Raw genomic sequence first — 13773 nt, 5'->3', positions numbered from 1 at the left:
CAGGCATACTAACAACAGGGCAAAATTACTTTGAGGTTGTGTGTGTCAGGCACATATGAAACTTGAGTAATTTTTTTCTGTTTACACTTGGGTTCCATCCCAAGGTATCTCCCTACAGATACATACACACAAATATCCTGCAACCCCAAACCTTCCATGTTTCTGGTCCTAAACATTTCAGATAAGAGATATTTAACTTGTGATTTATTTTTTAATATAAAAACAATGCTTTGTGGTTGGTAAAGCTCTGTTTTTATGACTTTTACCAATCAGTAAGCTGTGTGCATCTGTCAAAAGGAAGGCTAAGCTGGGTCCTTTGTTTTTTCTTTCCATACAAAATATCCTCACTATAGTTAGTTTCATTCACTATAGTTAGTGGATGGGAGCCAAATATAAAAACTTATTCCAAAAATCTTAATACAAAAAATAAGAGGACATCTTAACATAACTGTATCATTTTAAAAACATTTTTTAATGTAGCCTAATTATTTTTCTCAAAGATATGTGCTTATAAGTCTCTAAACTTACATTGTTTTACTAAAACTTTGTCAGTAGTTACTAAAGGTTTTGCTCTTTATCAAGAATGGTAATAAAAATTCCAGAGTAGCTCCAGAGATTAGCACTTTTGGCCGTGTGCAAATAAGCATGCAGACCTTCGCAGTTCAGGGCCATACTCAGGGCCATAAACAGATGCCTAGAAAGGAAGCTGGTAGAGTAAATTTCACTTTTCAAGTTCCTGACTTGCCAAGAAGTTTCTGACATGCTATCTTCAAGTAACAAATGATGTCTGATTTAAAAAAAAAAAAAAGTTAAAAACCCCTCGTTACTTAAGTTCCATACTTCAATGCCTCTTTTATTTTTCCAAATAAAAACTTCTCCGTTTTTCTTTATATAGTAAGTACATGTAAATATCCCTCCACAGATGCCCTTGGGAAGAGGAAGGGATAGGAGCCAAGTAACATTTTATCTTCTAGATTTCTAGAGTCCAGACCAAAAGCATGAAGACCTTTCCTGTAAGGGATCAGCTAGGTAATACTTTCTGCTTTTCCGATAAGTGTCTCTGTCACCAGTAGTCAACTCGGCCACTGCCCCAGGAAAACAGTCACAGAAAACCTGTAACTGATGTAAATAAATGGGTAGGGCTGTGTTCAGCGGCCACTCTTAGGGATGCTTGGTTCACAGGGATAACCTCTGTTAACCAGGCCACCTCTGCAGCCCTGGCCCCAGCCTGAAGCGCAGACAGAGGCGCCTGTGTCTGTGACCGCTCAGGCACCTCTCTCACTTCCTCTGAGGAGCCTGTGCGGCAGCTTTACAAACACTGTTCATAAACCTGTAAGTGGTCAGTAAGCTGCCTAAGGTCACATGGCAAAGAAGCCTTGAGTCAAACCCACTCAAGACTGACTGGAGGGCTCTGACTAACCAGTATTATATTACCTATATGCTCAGTATTTATGAATTTATGAATACCATCAAACATTTCAAATTTACAAAAAATTAGAATGTAATTCCATCATTAGGTACCCTTTTCTTAAGCATCTTACCTTTTAAAATGGCTTTCTTATTCAATGAAAGGGTTTGATTTAAATGTTTGTGAAAATCTAATAGGAAAAAAATCACATCACCTGTGATCTTCCCATCTCCCAAAATAAAATTTCTTCTCTGAAAAGTTTAAAAAATTAGTGTTAAAAAGGCTAATCGTGGTTTTCTAAAAATGTCTTGTTTTGCATGTTTGAGCTGTCAAACCCAAAAGCAGACTTCCTTAAGTTTAAGATCTTAACATTTTAAGCAGTCAGTACAAGACTAGTATCAGTTAACTACTTTGCATATAATCTGCCTGGGGTCATTAACATGATACTTGGATGAGAATAATTTTCTTTTTGCAGACCTGTAACAACTTTTAAGTCACATTAAAAGAGAAGAGTTTCAGAATTTAAAAGGGGGGGGGGGGAGAGGAAGAGGAAGAGGAAGAGGAAGAGGAGGAGGAAGAGGAGAGAGAGAGAGAGAGAGAGAGAGAGAGAGAGAGAGAAAGAAAGACAGACCAATCGATCGATCTAAGCAAAACTTTTAAACCGGACAGGAATGCAAAGACTTTACACGTGGGATGTGCTGCGGCACCGCAGGAACTGGCTGCACAATGTAAAGTAAACCTTTAGAGTTGTCTTCTGTGTAATGGAGCACAAATGCTTGCCATTATTACATTGCACAAATAAGCAGACTGTTTGCAGTCTAACTTTTAAAATGCTGTTCAAAAGTAAAGAAGTTTTGCTTCTATCCACTTGAGCCCATTAGAAATAATCTGCTATGAGCATATGATTTTTCCAATAGTAAAAACATGAGGTTTTAAAAAGCAGTAGTTTTACCATCTTCTATATTTCTTGCAATTTGAAAAGAAGAGTGGGCTAGCGAGATGGCTCAGCATTTAGGAACTCGTCCTGCTCTTCCTGAAGACCCAAGTTCAGTTCTCAGCACCCACGCTCATCAACTCGCACCACAGTAACTTCAGCAAACTCCACACCTTCTGGCCTCCTCCAGCACCCAACACGCATGGCAAACATCCTCACAAACATGCCCGTGTGCGCATATAAATACAGTAAAACACACTTTAAAAAGGGAAAACTACAGTAACTACTTATATGCTAACTGAGGAGCAAATGCACATTCAGCTGGAGCCTTTTATTGTTCTGACAGGAGTCTTTGTTTCATTACCATCCTTAGCCCATGTGTCTTTTTATTTCTGTTATTTACTTAACTCTGTCCTGTGCCACCAATCTGTCTCGGACACCATCCTTCAGCAACACCATCAGCAAGCAGGTCTAAGCGTTAAGTATGCCCATTCTCTTCTTTTTACTGAGCTGTCCACTTCTTTTAACTGCTCCCCCAACTATTCTTAGAACTGGGTTTTTTTTAATTGTACTAGAGAATTGAATAACTAATAAAGTTTTTTCCAAGCCAAGTTTAGCATTCCTAGCAGTAGAACGAATGGCTCTGTACTAGGTAGTACTTCTAGCACTGCTTCAGTACATCATAAGTTAGCCTTCCCTGGATACAAGTCTTTATCACTTCCTTAATGTGGACATAGAATAAAAAAGGTGTCTACCCATTAAACAGAACCACATGACAAACCCATCGTGCTTAGTAAAACAGTCACAGTATCTAGCTGTTTTGTATTCAAAACAACATCTCAGTACCTAAACTATGTCCATTCTTCGTGTAAAAGCAGGTATTGTTGATAAGATTAACACAACAGCCAATGACATCACCAGTTGTAAAAGTTGGTCCATACGGTTGTCCAGTTCCAGAAGAACAAAATGAATGTCCATCATCCCCATGGTAACCATATGAATGTTTATCCCAACCTGGAGAGACAGGTTCAGTATATTTACAATGATGAACAAGGGTCCTCAGCAGTAGGTTATTACTAACATTGTAGGATAATCCAGACAGCACAACAGAAATTATAGATAAAATCTCCAAATGTCCACTCTCAACAACTAAACTATACAGTGATCTCGGCATTAAAATGCTGTCTACAATGTTAAGGAAAAGAAACTCACCATCCAGAACAGTAAAAACAAGTGCTGAAGAGAAGGGATTTCTACCAGGAACGTGAACATAAACACAGCAGTAATGACAGGGCATGTTTTTGCATGCCTTACTGCTTTAGTTAATGTAGCACAGGAAATTTGCTTTAATTTGAATAACACACACATGCTTATGTAAAATATAACTTTCAGTCACCACAAATTTCTCAGGGTGATCCATAGGAAAAAAATCATGTAATCTGTAATTGTTTTATACACTCAACTACACACATTCTTATTTATAATTAAGACCTCACTTAAACTTTTCTAACTTTTATCAAAAGCGCAATGAAATCATCGAGTTACACAGGATACAATTAGACGGCAGCAGTACTGGCCTGCAGTGCTCCCATCTCAATGCATTTACTGTAGAGTTCTGCAGAGGTCAGTTAGCTTTTACATAAAACCTTTCTGCTACTATTGATTTTTAACATCAAGAAACAGACGCAATTCCTTCTTCTAAATGGTTCTCACACAGTGTTCCACATCACCCACACACTCCTGAGCTCATGTCTGCTATTTGTTCCTACTCTCACAAGGGCACACAATTCACATAGGTTAAAGGTCGAGATATGACTGGTGGCAACAGAGCCAGAGACATTAAAAGTATATAGTTAGAAAGGATGAAACATTAACAGAAAAAACAAAGCATAGGTATTATGTGATGTAAATTCTACAGAGGAACATGAAATTTAATTTACTTCCACTCAGAATTCATAATAAGCAATCAAAATTTAAAAAGCTTTTACCTTTCAACTATTTCAATTACTTAAAATTTTAAGCAGTCGTTAAGTGTCAGGCTCTAACCATACTATAATTCACTTGCAAGTGTACCTGGTAGTCTATTCATGTTCACACCTTGAGCAGAAAGACCAATTCCCATGTAGCTGTTGGAGAACAAAGGAGAGGAAATGCAGGTTATTATAGTCAGATATGGACATATCACTAACACTCTAAAACATAACTAGAACCAAGCCCAAACTGAGGCTCCTACAGTAGCCACAGAAATATTATTACAATGTATTCCATAGCAACAAAGAGCACTATAAAACAGCAGTAAGACTAGATTCATAAACAATAGTAACCAATCATAAACACATTAAAAACATTAGTGATGCCTGGAGAGCTGGCTCAGCCAAGCCTGATAACTGAGTTCAATCCTTGGCATCCACATGGTGGAAGGAGAGAATTGCCTTTCACAAGCTTTCCTCTGACTCCAAACACACAGAATGCCAATACCACATTCTACATGCCAAGAAGAAATCTGAGAGATCTCAAATTATCTCACAATATACCTTAGGGCTTTGGAAAACAGGAACAAAAAAAAATTATAATCAGTCAGTATAAAGAAACAAGATCAGGCAGTAATTAATGAAATAGAAACAAATAATAATACACATTATTAATGACAACCAGTTAGTTCTTTGAAAAGATTAAGAACAAACCCTTGATCAAACTAATCAAAAGAAAAAAAAAGACTCAATTTTTAAAAATTAGAGATGAAAAGGAAGCCTTCACAACATAAATCATCATAGTTCAAAAAATTGCAAAGATATACCTTAAAAACACCATACACTCCACCAAATTGGAAAATCTAAGAGGAATAATGTCTACATATGTATGACCTACCAAAATTAAACTGAAAGGAGATAAATACTTCAAACAGATCTATAACAAATGGTGAGACAAAAACAACCGAGGTGAAAAAAACCTTCCATGGGCAATGAGATGGCTCAGTGGGCGAAGGCTCCACGACCCACATAAGAGAACAAAGAGAACTCCCAAAATCCAAGTCCAAACAGATTAACTGCTGAGTACTACAAGAATTTCAAAAGCAAACACCAAAGTTCCCCAAACTAAGGGACAGAAAAATAGCAAATTACTTTTATAAAGCTAGTACCAGAAAAAAAAACATTTAAAAACAATCTTTCTGATGGACATATGTGGTGATTTCAGTCTTCCCCACCATTGTAATGTTGGCTCTAGGTTTATCATACAGTGTTTATTATGTTGTTATATTCTCAGTGTCTTAAAAGAATGGCCTTCAAGGTGTATACATTTGAATACTTAGTTACTAGGGAGTGGAACTCTTTGAAAGAATTAGAAAGATTTAGAAGTAAGGCCTTGTTGGAGGAAGTGTCACTGGGGGAGGGTATTAGACATTCTGAAATGTCAAAAGCCTATGCTAGGCCCAGTCTCCCTAGGCCTGCTGCTTGCAGATCAGGATTAAAGTTCTCAGCTACTTCTCCAGCCCTATGTGTGCCACCAAACTCCTTGCCAATTGACCAAGCTCTGAAACTATCAACAAATGCTTTCTTTTCTAAGAGCTGCCTTGGTCTCGGTATCTCTTCACAATAAGAACAGTAACTAAGACAACAAAGATACAAAGGGGGTGGAGGTCACCAAAATATTTGCCAACTAAGTTTTTTAAAACACCAAGGAGATTACTGACCATGATCAAGTTGGCTTAATTCCAGAGATATAGGGATAGTTGGTTATAATAAACACTACAACAGGCAAATACAGAAATCACACGGTCATGCCCCCAAAATGCAGAAAAAGCCTTTGAAAATATTTCATGATAAAAGTCTTGAACATAACAGGAATATAACTCAACATAATAAATACTATGTATGATAAACTTACAGTCAACATTACACTAAATAAGAAAGACTCAAAAGCATTTCCACTAAAACCAGGAACAAAACAAGGCTCTCCTCTATTGAACTCACTCTGATTCAATACGGTACTGGAAGTCTTAGCTAAAGCAGTGAAACAAAAATTGAACAAAATGGATACAAATAGCAAAGAAGTCAATCTATCCTTATTCTCGGAGGTTATGATTTTACGTAAGAGACCCTAAAGACTCCACCAGAAATCTCTTAGAAGTGTTAAACTTTGAAAAGTGGCAATATACAAACAAAATTAATATACAAAAACCAATCACCTTCGTATATTCAAATGCTGATAAAGCTATCATGGAAATAATCCCATTCATGACTGCATATATATTCTCTCATTCTCTCTCTCATTCTCTCTCTCTCTCTCTCTCTCTCTCTCTCTCTCTCTCTCTCTGTCTGTCTGTCTGTCTGTCTCAAACACACACACACACACACACACACACACACACACACCCCTTGAAAAACAACTAACCAAAGTGAAAGAACTCTATAAGAAAAACTGGATTTTTATTCACTCATTTACTTTTTATGTATCTCTGTTTGTGCAGGTACTTGTAACATAGTGTGCATATAGATACCAAAAGACAATAAGTAGGAGGTGCCTCTCTTTCCACCACGTGGGTCTTTGGTAATGAATGCAGGTAGTCAGGTTGTCGGCAAGCACCCTTACTTGATGAACCTTTTCATCAATATTGGAACCTTCAAACACTCAAAACTGAAGATATGAGAAGATGGAAAGACCTTCCAAACTCATGGATTTGAAATAATCAATTCTGTAAAATGATTCCCCTAACCAAAAGTAATCTAGATACTCAATGTAAACTCCATTAAGATTTCAATGCCACTCTTTATATAGAGATTGAAAAATCTATCCTAATTTTCATTCATAAGTTTAAAGGATCTCACTCAGGCTGGAGATGGCTCAGCAGTTAAAGAGTATCTGGAGGATCTAGGTTCAAATCCCAGCACCCATATGGCAGCTCACAACTGCCTGTAACTCCAATTCTAGGGGAACTGATGCTCTGTTTCTGACTCCAGGAGCACCAGACAAGCATGCGACACAGACACAATGATAACAATACACATTAAAAAAGAGCTCACTCAGATAGTGTGACGGCTATTTTCAACCTTTTGGAATCAAGAATTGCTTGGACAATAAAGTACAGCTGTGAGAGATTATCTAGATGGGCTTAATTGTGATGGAACAACCTCCCCACTGAGGGTGGCTAGTTCCATGGGCTGGGGCTCTCGACTGAATAGGAACGAGGAGAACTGAGTGTTGTTTCATTTCCTAACTCTGAAGAAGTATCACCACCAACCTCCAGCTCCTGCGGCCAAAACTTCACCAGGAGGTGGCCATGACCCTGAACGTGAACAAAGCAAAGCCTCCCTTCCCGGTCCTTGTTTTAGCCAGCCATTCTGTCCTAGCAAAATGTAAAGTAACTGAGATAGATAATCAAAGCATTCCAAAGCAAAACTAAGGCTGTGTTGTGCCGACAGCTGGTGTTAGGTTACATTCAGAGCTTCAGTAATGCAGCAGCACTAACAACCAACACAACAACCAAACATACAGACCAAAGCAGTCAACAGACCAGGGGCAGGCTCACTACAGACCTGGTTGACTTGTTTGTTTACAAAGAAGCCAAAACTACTGGGGGGAAAGACGGCCTCTTTAACAAATACCCTGTAGTAAAGTGGATGTTTACATGTAGAAGAGAAAGACTAGATGCTTACTTTCACCATGAACAAAAACAAACATCAAATGTATTAAAGACCCTAACACAACACCTGAAACTCTGAAAACACTTGAGGAAAAAAATAGGTAAATCATTTCAAGATTCAGGCTTAAGCAAGGGCTTCCTGAACAGGACTTCAGTCATGTGGGAAAAAAGGCCAGCAAACAGACGAATGGAAACTCATAAAATTAAAAAAAAGAAGTGTTTCCATACAGCAAAGATAACAGTTAACGGAGCACTGTACAGTATGAATCATTGCCAGTTATACCATCAACAGATTAATATCTAGAATATACAAAGGCAATAAAACCAATCAAAAAATATGCTACATAACTGAATGGCATTCTCAAAAAGAAATACAAAAGGCCAATAAATGCTTTTTAAAAGTGTTCAAAATTCTCAGTCACGAGGGAAATGCAAATCAAAAGTACTATAGAGATTCTACTGCTGCAGTCTCAGTAGTCATTGAAGGCAAATGGTATCGGAGCTTCCTTTATATATTGGGACAGGGTCTCACTGAACTTGCCATTTTATTAGCTAGAGTGGTGGACAAGTGAACCCTCAAGATCCACCTCTACCAAACACTACCAGAGGAGTGGCAGACAAAAGCCATCATGTGTAGGTAGGTTCCTGGGATCTCAGCTCAGGCCTCCATGCTTGAAGAACAGTAACTTTATCTAATGAGCTATCAACAACCTGGGAGCCATTTTCTTCAGAGATACAGCATGACTGCACTAGCACTGAGGGCTGATGACAGGTATGGGCAAGGCCATCATGAGCCCTAGACAGCTGTCCCAGGGCCAGGAGACAGCTGGACAAACAGGAGCTTGAGGTGAGTGAGCCAGCAAGCAAGGCTCCTCCATGCCTCCTGCCCCTACTTCCCTTCATGACACTGTGACCTCAGGTATAAGCCAAATAAACTCTTCTCCTCTCAAGCTGCTTCTGCTCAGAGTATTTGATCACCTAACAAACTAGAGCACGTGCATTCTTCTGTGGAGATTACTCTGTTCTAATTTTATAAATTAGCAGAAAAGAGTCCCTTGTTTAGGTAGATTGTCAGTTTGCTCAGTTTTAGAGCATACAGAAGCCCCAGCAGTAGTATAGTATAATCTTATTAACAACTCCAAATATTTTGCATTAATTTAACATTATATACAAATAAGAAGTCATATCTCATTTTGGGGGTTCTGAAATTTCACCATGTCCTCTTGGAAACGTATTTTATATTATTTCATATTTCTCACATGAGTTCCTCTATACTTGGTTTTGAAAAATTGTAATCCTAAATGGCTGTTTTAGAGACAATGAAAGACCTCAGTAGCATATATTAATGCTATGTGACAGCTTCATTAGAACACATTCATATGTGCACAATTATTTGATGGTGTGTATCAACATTACCCTTTCTTGTCTTGCTCCACCCTGCTGATCTCCGTCCTCTCCCCACACAGCCCACCCCTCTTTACTCTCTTGACTTTTGAGTTGAAAAGGTTGCTACATCAATTTACCAAGACACTCCCCACAGACCTGCAAACAGGTCAGTACGACTTAGACAATTCTAGCCTTGGATTACTCCAGGCTTTATCAAGCTGACAATAAAGGCTTTCTACAATACACAAATTTCAAAAACTTATAAACACCAATAGAAGCTGAGATTTGAAACAGAAGTAAACACAAAACACCTACAAGTGCAAAAACTGAAATAGCAGATTGAATCCAATTTGTTAAAGTCTATAATTTGTCTACAGTTGTATGATTTTGTGTCATTTGATAATGTTCAGCTACCATTCCTTACAAAGCATCCAGTAAAGTTAGAAAAAGGAAATTACTTAAGTATGACACTGTTCCTCCTAACTCCAATACAAGCCCCATACAAAATACTGTGAAAATCAGTGAAGCCATTTCCATTTCAAACAGTAACAAGGAGTTGCTTGTATCTATTAAACATTGTTTCAGAGGTCTTTAATACCCTAATAGAAAACAAAAAATAACCAGTAAAACATTAGAAAACAATGTATTCATTTGTAATTGGTATAATTAAATGCATACAAAAACCACAGAAACTATTCAAAACATTAAAATTAACTAGGTATTTTAAAAGAACTGGGTATTAAGAAAATCAATTTTGTATTCCAGCAATAGATAGCTGAAAATAGGAAGTACTGTGTGCTACAGTCACAGAAATCCCAAAATAGTAATAGAGTTTTCTAGCAAAACTGAAAAGCAATCTATCAAATCTATAGGCACAATATGTATCTAGATAACTTGACAATACGAATAACTGTCTTTCTAAAACAGAGTTCTAAAATGCTAAGACCCTTTAATACAGCTCCTCATGCTGTGGTGACTCCCTAACCATAAAATTATCTTCATTGCTACTCATAAGTGTAATTTTGTAACTGTTATGAATCATAATGCAAATATCCACTTTTTCCAATGGTCTTAGTTGACCCCCAAAGGTGGTCCAAGCAGGAATGGGCTGGGTGGTTTCATCTACATCAATTATTAATAATACTAATTAATAAAATGTCCAACAGATTTGCCCCCGCCAACCTATGGAGGCAATCCCCCAATTAAAGTTCCTTCTTCCCAAGTAGCTCTAGTCAAAACCAACTGATCAGCTCAAGAGGTATTCACCAAACTTACTGTTTAATGAAAAAGACTAGACCAAAGCTCTCTCATACTAAAAGAAAACTAAGAAAAACAAGATGCTGCCTGTAACCTGAGCTTATTAGATGTTATGGTGTGGTTAGAAGGCAAGAGAGTGAGAGAAATCTGGATAAGGGTCTAAACCAGTTATTAATGGATTGGTCACCAAATCTGCAACACTCTTCAAATTATCCTGAGGCAAAACACAATCAAACAGTTGAAGGAATTAAAAATGGAAATAGAAGCAATCAGGAAAGAACACATGGAAACAACCCTGGACATAGAAAATCAAAAGAAAAGACAAGGAGCTGTAGATACAAGCTTCACCAACAGAATACAAGAGATGGAAGAGAGAATCTCGGGAGCAGAAGATTCCATAGAAATCACTGACTCAACTGTCAAAGATAATGTAAAGCAGAAAAAGCTACTGGTCCAAAACATACAGGAAATCCAGGACTCAATGAGGAGATCAAACCTAAGGATAATAGGTATAGAAGAGAGTGAAGACTCCCAGCTCAAAGGACCAGTAAATATCTTCAACAAAATCATAGAAGAAAACTTCCCTAACCTAAAAAAAGAGATACCCATAGGCATACAAGAAGCCTACAGAACTCCAAATAGATTGGACCAGAAAAGAAATACCTCCCGTCACATAATAGTCAAAACACCAAACGCACAAAATAAAGAAAGAATATTAAAAGCAGTAAGGGAAAAAGGTCAAGTAACATATAAAGGCAGACCTATCAGAATCACACCAGACTTCTCGCCAGAAACTATGAAGGCCAGAAGATCCTGGACAGATGTCATACAGACCCTAAGAGAACACAAATGCCAGCCCAGGTTACTGTATCCTGCAAAACTCTCAATTAACATAGATGGAGAAACCAAGATATTCCATGACAAAACCAAATTTACACAATATCTTTCTACAAATCCAGCACTACAAAGGATAATAAAGGGTAAAGCCCAACATAAGGAGGCAAGCTATACCCTAGAAGAAGCAAGAAACTAATCGTCTTGGCAACAAAACAAAGAGAAGAAAAGCACACAAACCAACCTCACATCCAAATATGAATATAAGAGGAAGCAATAATCACTATTCCTTAATATCTCTCAACATCAATGGCCTCAACTCCCCAATAAAAAGACATAGATTAACAAACTGGATACACAATGAGGACCCTGCATTCTGCTGCCTACAGGAAACACACCTCAGAGACAAAGACAGACACTACCTCAGAGTGAAAGGCTGGAAAACAACTTTCCAAGCAAATGGTCAGAAGAAGCAAGCTGGAGTAGCCATTCTAATATCAAATAAAATCAATTTTCAATTAAAAGTCATCAAAAAAAGATAAGGAAGGACACTTCATATTCATCAAAGGAAAAATCCACCAAGATGAACTCTCAATCCTCATCTTCGGTTGGTTTATATACAAGTGTGCAATCTCTAGGCTTGAAAGTAAAATGATGCTATCTGGTGCTGGATAGAGGAGCCTTATTTTTTATTATGGCAGCTGGCTATTTTTGTAACATGGTGATTTGGTTGAACACAATAAAGTACAGTAGTAACTGATCTCCCCTTCTTCCTGGATGAGTGAGCAGATGATTAAATGTTGATGTCAGCATCCTTGAGCATATTCAGATGAGCTTCTGCTTCTGTTGAAAAGGATGCTGTGTTTGATTGTGGTCCGAAGCTTTGAAGCACTACTTGGCATCTCCTTCCTTGGAAGTCTCACTGTTTAAACATAACAGATTTGATAGCTTGTTGGTAAGGTGAGGTCCAGCTTGTCTCCACTAGGTCATCTTCATGTGAATCCGGTGGTTATACGGTTTTGTTCTAGGGATATTTCATTTTTTTAATAACGGTTTTAGCTGACATTCATGGAGAGAATGAATCCTTAGAAGTGTGCCACTAGTGAAAGGAAATCCTGTCTAGAGTATGTTTCTTTACAAAGCTGTGTCACACCATCCTTTGGGCCCTCTGCTGGAAAAGTAGAATCAAGTCTCAAATAATGCCTTTTAAATTGTATCCTCTAGTATTATAGATGTAGGACAGTACTGTATCATACTTCTGTGGATGTAAAATAGCTTGTACCTGCTTTATGATACGTAGTAGTGACCGTGCTTTATCAGAGCTGTTTTTAATGATGTTGCTCAGAATGTTTTCTTTCCAGATGATGACTGAGAAGCTAATTTAAAAAAAAAAAAAAAAATGGTGCCAGGTACCACAAGAGTAACAGAACTGTGCTGTTTTCTCGGGTTTTGTTTTTTTACTTTTTTTTTTTTTTTAATGGAGTGTGCTGGATGTCTCTACAGTTTTGTTCAGATGACTGCAGAACCTGGAAAAGCTGTTGCTGCTGTTGATGCATAACACACTGCTATTATTGGTCTTTTTATATAAACATAAATATATATATACAGATATATAATTTGAATTTTTGGAAACTTTAGCTGTGCTGTCAACTTTGGAAAAAAGTATCCCCGTTTACTGTGTTGAGTTGGCACTGTACAGAAATTAACAGCCATATTGGTCTAGAAATGTTGAACTTAAGTTTTTTCCATTTGTACAGGGGTAACGCACTGTATTAAATATGTAAGGTCTTATCTACGTGGGTTTGATTACAAAAACTAATAAAGTATTCTCTAAATAAAAAAAAAAAATTATCCTGAGGCAAGTCCTAGAAACTCTAAAAAGAACTCTAGACCAATGGTTCTCAACCTAGTGTGGGTGTGGGGTCAACGACCCTTTCATTGAGGTCCCATCAAATAACCTACCTCTCAGGTTACTATATTATAACAGTTAACAAATTATAGTTATTAAGTAGCAGCAAAATAATTTTATAGTTGAGGGCCCCTCCAACGTGAGAAACTGTATTAAGGGGTTGCAGCATTAGGAAAGTTGAGAACCAAAGCTCTAGTCTGAGTCCAAGGAGTTGGAATAAGTATAAACTGTACTAAAATAAAAATTAAACTGCTAATCACACATAAATTTATCTATGACAAAGATAAAATATTAAATTTCCTAATCAAACTGAGGTTGCAAAGTCCTAACTATAACACAAAATCAAGAGCACCAAGAACCCACTGTGGATGATGAACTCAGTGGACTGCGGCACTTATTACTGA

At 37.6% G+C, this 13773-nt stretch overlaps 1 protein-coding gene across 3 annotated transcripts in view; it reads right to left on the bottom strand.

The window, feature by feature from the left end:
* The window catches only part of Ranbp9 (RAN binding protein 9), an 82248-nt gene that overhangs the window by 32387 nt on the left and 36088 nt on the right, over positions 1–13773 (bottom strand). For 2 of the 3 annotated variants that reach the window (XM_063276666.1, NM_001427414.1), the window contains exons 3-4: positions 4416–4468; positions 3189–3356 (exon numbers count right to left, since the gene is read on the bottom strand). In XM_063276666.1, the coding sequence (XP_063132736.1) occupies positions 3189–3356; positions 4416–4468 (221 nt within the window). The remainder of the gene's footprint in view (positions 1–3188; positions 3357–4415; positions 4469–13773) is intronic. The other variant, XM_039096249.2, reaches the window with a different exon arrangement.

The sequence above is a fragment of the Rattus norvegicus genome, chromosome 17, assembly GCF_036323735.1.
Source record: "Rattus norvegicus strain BN/NHsdMcwi chromosome 17, GRCr8, whole genome shotgun sequence".
In the NCBI taxonomy this organism is placed as follows: Eukaryota; Metazoa; Chordata; class Mammalia; order Rodentia; family Muridae; genus Rattus; species Rattus norvegicus.
The sequence above is the reverse complement of the archived record's forward strand: the minus strand, read 5'-3'. Positions and strand labels throughout refer to the sequence as shown.